Below are 9,674 nucleotides of genomic sequence, written 5' to 3'. Positions count from 1 at the left end.
CCAATTATGTAAAGCTGTTATTAGCTGTTATTATTTTTGCTTCTTGTTGCTGCTATAACTGTAGCACACATTCATATGAACCTAAAACAATCACAAAGAGAACCATACTGAGAATATGTTCACCTGTATGTCTAGCATTGTCTTTGTGGAGGACGAGGGTTCATTCTAACCTAATTACATGTCCTTTTAATAATCACTTTGATAGGATATTGATTTTGTTAGCATGTGTGGGAAAGCTTGAGGGGCAGCCAGAAGTCACTGAGCAGCACATCAGTATGCTCCAGCACGCTGCTGGCGGCGGCCGTCTGAGACATTCATCACCTGCCTGCCTCTATGTGGAGTGTAAAGTGTGTGGACGCCGTGCTGTCATCTATCGGAGACGCTTTCTTTAGGTGCCATGTAGCTTGGATGGATTTAGTTATTGAGGCACACACACACAACACACAAAGGGGGGAGGTTTGATCTGGGTTCATGAGGTGAACTGTGTTTGTAAAATCTTCACACACATTCTCACACCGTAACACGAACTCACACACAGCTCATGGTGTTTTGTTCACTGACGTGATTCTCTCTCTATCAGCAAAGCATTTGCTTCTCTCTTGTCGCTCTAGATGGACCATATGGACCAAACAACAGGCCCTTTGTTGGTTTAATGCCATTCCTTTTTCCAAACTATCCCATGGTGCACGGCTTCCAAACACTGTCTCAAAATTGGCTTCCAGAGTGCCAGAATTTGCACTTGAGCAACACATTGGGGAAATCTGTTTATTTGCTTTCTTGGCAAGAGTTAGATGAGAAGATCGATATCACTCTCATATCTGTCTGGAAAATATAAAGCTGCAGCCAGGAGACTAGCTTAGCATAAAGACTGCAAACAGCTAGCCTGCCTCTGTCCAATGGCTAGAAATGTGTAAAAATGACAAGTTCTAGACTATTTCTTGACCAGGAGCAGTGACTTCCTCAAGTTTTGAATTGTGAGTTTGCTAGGCAGCCAACAAACACTTTGTGAAAACCCTAGCAAAACCACAACATGTCATTTTGACACTTCAGTCCTTGTATGTATTGAAGCTCCAGTGTGTAAGATTATGGGGAATCTATTGGCAGAATATTATATATTTTATTACTGTATAATCAACTGAAAATAAAAAATGCTGTGGTTTTGTTACATTAAAATGAGCCCTTACAGTATCTACATTCTCTTTCATGGAGGCAGCCATGTTGAACCGCCACGTTTCTACAGTAGCCAAGACTGGGAAGACCAAGCACTGGCTCTAGTTATGACCTTTCACGTTTCTCGCAAGTTTAGCAGCTCCCTTAGGTTATGAGGGGGAGGTTGAGGTGAGCAGAATTCAGTTGATTACAGTCTAGAACCTCAGTGCCACTAAATCCTACACACTGGTACTTTAAACAATTTTTCGTGGTACTGGTAGGCAGATTTCTTTACCCATGAACAGCTTTAGGCCTGTTTCCCTGCTTTAACAGATATGGGGCTAGTTTCCCCCCCCCCCCCACAGGATGGTGAAGGCATGACCCATCCTCCACCACCACTGATTGGCTTACCCTGGTGTTCTTACCCTAACCCTGCCCAATCTCAGTCTTCATGCCTAAACCTACCCAAATCAATGCAAGGCAACAAGCACCAGCCAATCGGGATCAGAGTAGGGCAGGTAATGACTTCGCCATCCTGGGGGAAAAAATGCATCTGGAAACAGCAAAGGAGACTGACCGAGGTTCCACCGGGCATCAAGTTTGCTCAGCTGTCATTGGACCACAGAGCAGGTGTGGGACTTAAAATACGTCAACTGGAGGAAACCTACTTTTCAATTTCATTTTTTGAGATTAAGATCTTGAAACAGGCGGGTAAGCCATTCACTATTATGCAAATAAGAAAGTTAGGTAAAATAAGAAGATCTTAGCAGATCTTTGCACTTTAGTCACTCTGCAGTCTTGTAATCTCACGTACTCCTCACAGAGTCTGACAGTGTCAGTGTGCGATATCGCCTCTGTAAACCCTACAATAAGGAGCTGCAGGAATTTCCACTTTCACAGATCATCAGATTGAATTTGTTAAGACACCCAGCTAGACTGAAGCAGGCGTGTCGCAGGACTGTAGCGCACAGCGGGACGGTCTGGAAGAAAAGAATGGCATCAATCAAACGGTCCACTGTGTTCCAAACATAGCTCATTTCCACTCATCACTGCCTCAAAAAAAAAAAAAAAAAAAAGGAAAAAAGGCTTCCCTACCTCCTCCTCCCCAAACTGCATCCCTCCCTTTTCTCCCCCAGACCATCTGTTCTCCCGTCCTCCTTCCTTCTCTTGTTTCAGTTCAAACTCTTCCCCCGTCCCTCCCCTCCCTCCCTCTGTTTCTCCACCTAGCACTCTCTCTCTCTCTCTCACTCTACTTCTGCATGTCACACTGCAGCAGTAGGACGATGGAGGGGTCAGACTTGGCCGCCTCTTTAAACTCTTCCAGGGTGATCTCGTCGTTGTGATCCTTGTCCATCTTGGAGAAGATCTTGTCCACGCGCTGCTGCGGGGTCAGCCCGTCCTCGTTCATACGCATCATGATCACGGTGCCCACCATCTTATAGATGGCCTGCAGAGGGGGAAAGGAATAAATGTTTGGAATTCTTTCTTTTACCGGAACAGCAACTAATAAAACTCACAATTTAATTCCTAAATGAAACCTTTTTCATGTCAGCATGGATGTTAAGCGATATATCTTCTAGAGCAGTGATTCTCAACCTGGGGGTCAGGACACCCAAAGGGGTCATAAGATTATTTCTGGGGGTCCATAGATGGTTGTGAATGAAATAAAATAAGACAGTGCAGCAAGCAGCATGGAAACAATTACCAACCTAAACCACCACGTTAATAGATGCAAACACCAACAAAAACTAACATTTACATTTTGCAATATAAAATAATAAACTTAACAAACTACTCAGCCGACAAGATGGGAAATATTTTTTTTAAACACTGCATCTTTTTTGGGGGGGGTCGTGGCTCAAAAAGTTTGAGAACCACTGCAGTTTAAAGGGCCACATTCAGAGTCAAAAGTTACCGCAAAGAAGAAAAAGTAGAATCAAGAATTCAGCACTGCTGGAGGAGGTTGTATTAATGTGCCTCTTGAGAAAGAGGACAAAGTGGAGGCAGCGTTGCAGATGGCGGTGGTCTGTGTGGCCATTAAGTACATCATGATATCTGAACAGAGAATCCTTTTTTCTAACTTTTTCCTGACAATGAACGTCATTTTCAGTATTTTCACATTTTCAGAACTTCATCTTCATGTCCTGTGGTCATGTCTCGCTTGAAGCTACTCTGCTACACAGCCTCTATGATTACTGGAGGTACTGCGTCTTTTCATCCATATCTGTAAGCTTTCAGAAACTGTGCAGAAATACAGACAAAATGAACGCAGAGAACAGACAGAAGGCTCCATCTGGATCCTTGTGTTTATCTACCGTACAGCACAAATGAGCCTTAACTCATGCCCACTCCTTCCTTCCTCACACACACACACACACCTCGATGATCTCCAGCATCTCCATGCGTGTGATCTTTCCATCACCGTCCAGGTCGTACATATTGAAGGCCCAGTTGAGTTTCTGCTCGAAGCTGCCCCTGGAGGTGATGGACAGGGCGCAGATGAACTCCCTGAAGTCGATGGTCCCGTCGCCGTTCTTGTCGAATGTCCGAAACGCATGCTGGGCGAACTTGGAGGCATCACCATATGGGAAGAACTGGAGAGTGAAGAACAAGAAAAGCAGGGTGTCATAAACGATGCATCAGATGCACTATGAATCACCTCACTGAAAGACATATTGCATTATGGGAAATGTAGGATCCAGTGTGTTTGGAGTTGGAGTAAAAGTCAGGATATCTTGACCTCTGCTTCATCTATTTTGACTGTTCTTTTTAAAATTAGTATCTTATGAGTTCCCAAACTTTATTGAAGGAAAATGTTAAATCACTGGAAAACCCATTTAAAATGATTATGACCAGTGCAGTGCATTTTAATTTAAAATACTATATGAACCTTGTATTGAGCATTATGTGGCAGTTTTGTTAATTATCTTCATTTCCTTTTTTTTTTTTACTATTTTCTACATATCTTGAAATTACAGCTATATTATTTTAAAGACATTTTTACATCTACACAACTGCATTACATTTTTGTAACTGTAGTTTTACCCATAATGTTAAGGATTAATTGTGCAAAATTGAGTCTTTTTGAACACTTAAACACATACATGGGGTCTTTGTTTTGATATTACAATTATTTTGTTGTTTATTTGTTTATTTTCTTGATTATTTCTGACTGATATTGCAAATGTAATAAGATTTGATATAGGGACTGGTAATATTGACATTATTCTCACTTTCCTTGAAAAAAAAAAAAGTATTATGGTGTGATTTTTGTGGGGATCTGTGCCAAAGATAATTATAATTTCTTAAGTCTGTAGAATATGATATGGTCAGGACATCTCTGCAGCATGACAATATTTAGTTTTAAATGGTTTTTTGACTCACATTTTGCCTTTAACAAATATTGTGGCTTGTGCGATTTTAAAATTGCATTGGGCCATGTTGCGATTTTGATATAATTTCGATTGACAGTTTCTGGACTGTTTGAGTTTTGCCTTTGTGAACACAAACCAGATCAGCTGGAAACTTTCAGATCAGTTGGAACCTGAACCTGCCCTGAGGCCTTTAAAGACCCAAGGCCTGTGGTCGAGTCACATTCACAGCAACATGATAGCATAGAATCTGTGTTAGTTTCACTGCAGAACACAACTTTGTGTGATAGTATGAAATAGTTTTAATGACAGTAACAGAACTGGAGCAGGAGTCCTACAGTGTTCGCTCAGGGGACATTAACTTTTAGCTTGTGCATGACCACAACACAGTGAGTGCAATCTGTGATTACTGTGCTGAGTAATTTGTTTTTGGTCGTGTCACTGAGCAGTATCAGTGCTGTGTAACGTGATACAATAAATGTGTAAACAGAAATGATGACAGGGAATACTGAAAGATGTCAGTCAGTTTTGCAAATGAAGTTAAGAATGATGAAAAACAGCAGCAATGTTATTTTTGTTGCTTAATCTGTGTTACATATATAAGATTTCACTGTAGACCCATGGTATGTTGAAATGTTTGCCAAAACTTCCATGCATTTAAGAGTCAATCTTTCATTTTAGGGTTAATAACAACACTGTGTTATGAATATCTAATACAGAACATATGTAGTACATAATAATACACACCTAATAGTAGTATTAGACTGGTTAGTTTTAATCAGGATTCGAAATATTGTCATTGGGTGTGTTTAGAGTCCACTCAAACAGACACAACAAAACCTCTGTGCCCCCCTCTCTCCCCCCTTATCTGCCTTTTTGAGACTGAGCCAACTTAACAATGTGAAGCTGAAGCTGTTACATCCTCCCAGACACCTTGACAAAACACCTCTGACAAAAACGTAACACCAGTAATTTTACCTCGCAGAACGTGGGAGTTACTGGTCTGCCACAGCCTCGATCCACAGCAAGAAACATTAGTTTGGATCAAAACTAACTTGTTAAAACACCAGAGTCATACAATGACACAAACGAATTAACTGATCGAGGCAGTGGTAGTCCAGAAACCTCCATGTTCTGTGAAGTTATATGACTAATCATGTCAAAGAAGTTTGAAGAGAGTGATATGACAGCTTCAGTTTCCCATCAGAGAAGCCTGTCTGACAGCAAACTAAAAAGGTGAAAACATTTTAAACAGCATAGCATACACTTAAACTGATGTTGATTTTTTTTTTTTTTTTTTTTTAGGTGGCTAAAAGACATTTTGCTGCTGCCCCCGTCCACAGCAGAACATTGCTTAGCTTCCTACACCAGTACTCCTCAGGAGGATGTCAATCAAAACATGATCTGCTGTGCCTACACAGTCTAAAAGCAAAATGAGCTGTTTGTTGAACTGGGTTTTCTTATAGTTATGAATGTCCATTTTATCTCAGATTTTTGTGAGGCACTCAACTTTGATATCGTATATACATTTTACTACTTCAAGCCAAGTTTCCAGAGGCTTTAACAGACAGGAGACCAAAGAATGGTAGTTGTTGGTTGAAAGACACACAATTTGAGACTTCATCCATCCATTTTCTGAAGTTTACTGTATCAGCCAGGTATGTTTACAGCCTTATATCATAATACAACTTTTAAAACTGCAACCGTCTCTCAATCACTGTGACAAACTGATACTTGAAGTACACGCCACAGTTGTTTTCTCTGCACTTCAGAACAGAGTGGGAGAGAATGAGAGGATATGCAAATCTAAATCGAATTTAAAAATATCTTTAACCCCTGTGCATTCATGGAAAATCAGACAGCCTCTCTCTGGCGCTGTGCCATCGCTAAGGCTCCAGAATGTGTCAGGCAGCAACAGAGTCACTGACTCCGCCTCCTCTCTGTGCCCCAAACGCAGGGCGATTAGTCAGCCATGGTAATATAAGCTTTCTATGTAACAACCCAACAATTTTTTGAGTCATGTAACTTTTTTCATTTTATATAACTATGGAAAATATTCACTTTAGGCAATGTAGGAAATAGCAATGAAAACACTTATTACTGCATAATCAGCTGCCATGATGATTTCATGAGGATTTTCGTGAGGATTTCATGACCTCACGCTCACCTTAACGTAGAGCTGCTGAAACTCCTCCAGGTTGAGGATGCCGGAGGGACAGTCTTTGAGGAAGCCTTTGTACCACTGCTTGAGCTCTGCCTCGTTGAATTCAGTGTTCTTGGTCAGGTCGTCCAGGACCTCTGGAGCCAGCTTGCTGTTGTGTTTCCCCATGATGCTTCACCTCTCTGTGGGGGGGGGGGCAGATATGTAGAGAGAGGCAGGGTGAGCACAAACAGGTGAGCAGGCACTAGACAAACAACAGCAACAGCAGTAATGCCCCTGCGCTGTTGCGACAGTGCAGGTCTCTGAGGACGCATGCAAACAAGGAATCACCTGCACAGGGACACACACTGAAGGAAGCTGCATTGTCTTTATATGGCTTTGTGTGTCAAAATATACAATATAAAACACTCACACATATACATATACTACAGATAGTACTTAGCAGGTCATTTAGTCCTAAATTCATTTTCAAAAATGTCGTCCACTCAAAATGAGAGATAATTTGTCAGTAATCTTAGGTATTTCTTGAAATGTTTTCGATCAAATGAAGATAAGGGTGGTGTTGTTGGGGCAGTGTTCTAAGACCTGAGCAAGGCCTTCAATTTTGTAAAACATGAAATTTTATTGTTTAGATATTTCAAATGAAAGACTTGTGAATGAAATCTTGTTTGAGTAAACACAGCTCCACAGGTCCAACTTGGATATTTCTTATCTGACTCTTAAGTACAATATCGGTGTGCCCCTAAGTTCTATATTTGGACCTTTCCTGTTTGGTGTCTATTAGGGATGAAATGATTACCGGTTTCACGATAAATCATGTTAACATACCATTTCAAATTTTAATCATTAAAACTGTGTTTTATTACCACACTTTAAAAACTCACAGATACTGACCAACATCATTCAAAGTTAGCAACAGTCTCCCAGACACAGGCACAGGCTGCAGTGTGGGTTTGTTTTGCGTCACTGAAAACTTTGGACATGGTGTCATTTCAAATTGTTGAGTGGTTTCAGTGTGTGTATCAGTACTTTCTGAACATTCTCAGCACATTTTAACAACACTATATCACAATACTAACCATGATAAGTTCATGAAGTTCAAATACAACTGGGAAACCAGAAGGGGCAGACACATTAATAAATACTGTCAAGTTGAAATTGTTGATTTCATCATGGCACCTAAATGTCAGTATATTATATTTTTGTAGACTGTCTCCTGTTAATCTGATATACTAGAGAAGAGAAGAAGAAAATAGAAATTGTCAATCATAATTGATCATCATAATAATAAATATCTTGGAGTTGATTAAAAGTTTTCCTTAGCAAACTTAAGTATACCTGCCAACATTTAAGCTTCAATTATTTTATTTTTTTTTTCAGGTGGAATGCCATCATGCCCCGATAATTTGACAACAGCTAACATTAAGTTTAAGAAGAGCACAAGCAACTTCAGATAGATACAGCACCACCTGGCTGAAAAGCTGTTGTATGGAAGCATTTTGGCTTCTGTAAAGTTGAAGGGAATAGGAGCCACACTGTATCCAAGTTGTGTCTAAACTAATTATGGATCATTACAAATACACAATGTTTTAAAAGTAGTAAGTAGTCACATCATAAGGAAAATCAATTATATGTAGATATCAAAAATTTTGATGCATCAAGATGCATTGATAATTGTTTTATAATCATATTGTAGTCCTCTGAATTGGACTGAATTGTGAGTTGCCTTGAGATTTCCTCCAAACATTTTGGATCTGTGTATGACAATTATTCACAATAAGGTTTGAGGGTCATGTAAATTACCCATGAGAAACAATAACATGGGAAGGCACTGGCACATGACTTTCAAATTCTGGGAAAACCCAGGAAAAATAGGAGTGTTGGCAGGCCTGAACTGAAGATTGACGTGACTTTGTTAGCATGCAGCAGTACATGCACACAATGATTCACTCAGAGATGAAATCTGTTCAGTATGGAGACTTTGAAGCAGTGTGTGGACTCAAGGGCAGTTTCCAGAGGCGACTATATTAAACCATTCAGAAGCAGCAAAACTGGGTAAACAGCCTTTTATGTAAAAGCAGTAGGAAAGAAGTCATGAACTGCACTACATACAGCTTTTAAAAAGATCAAGCTGTTTAAATTTACTCAGATACGCACTCAGAAATGAGCTGATGTTTTTATACATTAATTTGCATTTTAGACTTAACTGACTCTACTCTTGGTCTAAGATTGTTAAAACTAAGTGTTCAGTGATATAGAGTAGTTTGACCATTTCTTTCCTCCCATTTTATTAAGTCCAGCACATTTACATTTCTGTCAGTGTAGGTTAATGTGCATTGTCCCCACTAAATAACCCTTTCCAGGATTATTCCAGACACAAGTGAAAATATCCAAATAAGATGAAGCTCTAATTAATAGTAGTTATTGAAGAAAAAAAGTAAATCTGCATTAGATAAGTGGACTTATCTGTTTAAATGATCTGTTGAAATTGATATACAAAATGTTCCAGCTACAAAAGGTCTTTCCAGTCCAATAATGACTCATATCACTCTACCTCCATAATCACCTGATAGCATCACTGCTGTTTTGACCATAAAATGGCCTGTTACCCTGGCTCCTCGCCACCACACGTATTCCCATGGCCGAGGACCACTGCAGTGCCTTCATGACGCCATCCCTGACTCATAGTCCTGTCTGACAGCTTTCGCACTTTGACACCAGGACACAGCCGACACACAGCCGAGTCAAGCGGCCACAAATCCTCCTCGAAATTGCAGAGAGAGTGTGGGGACAGTTTAGAGGCTGAAATATCATCCTGCCGTGCTTTATGGGGAGTGAGTCATGTAAGACAGAGGCAACAAAACCCCAAGTCACTTGCAAACTGCACAAATATTTTGGACTTTATATTCCCTTGACAAGTGGGAGGCACTGCAGGAGAGCCAGAAGCTTAGAGGAAGAGCAATAAAGAATATCAATAGGCCAACAGGCCAGTT

The 9,674-nt window shown here is 40.3% G+C and overlaps 1 protein-coding gene across 1 annotated transcript in view; it reads right to left on the bottom strand.

The window, feature by feature from the left end:
- Positions 1 to 1,505: 1,505 nt before the first annotated feature.
- LOC146312724 (hippocalcin-like protein 4) overlaps positions 1,506 to 9,674 on the bottom strand; it is a 28,996-nt gene continuing 20,827 nt past the window's right edge. Inside the window, exons 2-4 of the mRNA XM_084739365.1 lie at positions 6,688 to 6,861; positions 3,528 to 3,743; positions 1,506 to 2,596 (exon numbers count right to left, since the gene is read on the bottom strand). Coding sequence (XP_084595491.1) covers positions 2,399 to 2,596; positions 3,528 to 3,743; positions 6,688 to 6,849 — 576 coding nt within the window. The 5' untranslated portion in view covers positions 6,850 to 6,861 and the 3' untranslated portion in view covers positions 1,506 to 2,398. The remainder of the gene's footprint in view (positions 2,597 to 3,527; positions 3,744 to 6,687; positions 6,862 to 9,674) is intronic.

Source organism: Lutjanus erythropterus, chromosome 16, assembly GCF_056507025.1.
Source record: "Lutjanus erythropterus isolate fLutEry1 chromosome 16, fLutEry1.hap2, whole genome shotgun sequence".
Taxonomy (NCBI): Eukaryota; Metazoa; Chordata; class Actinopteri; order Lutjaniformes; family Lutjanidae; genus Lutjanus; species Lutjanus erythropterus.
This window is presented reverse-complemented; position numbering and strand designations above follow the sequence as displayed.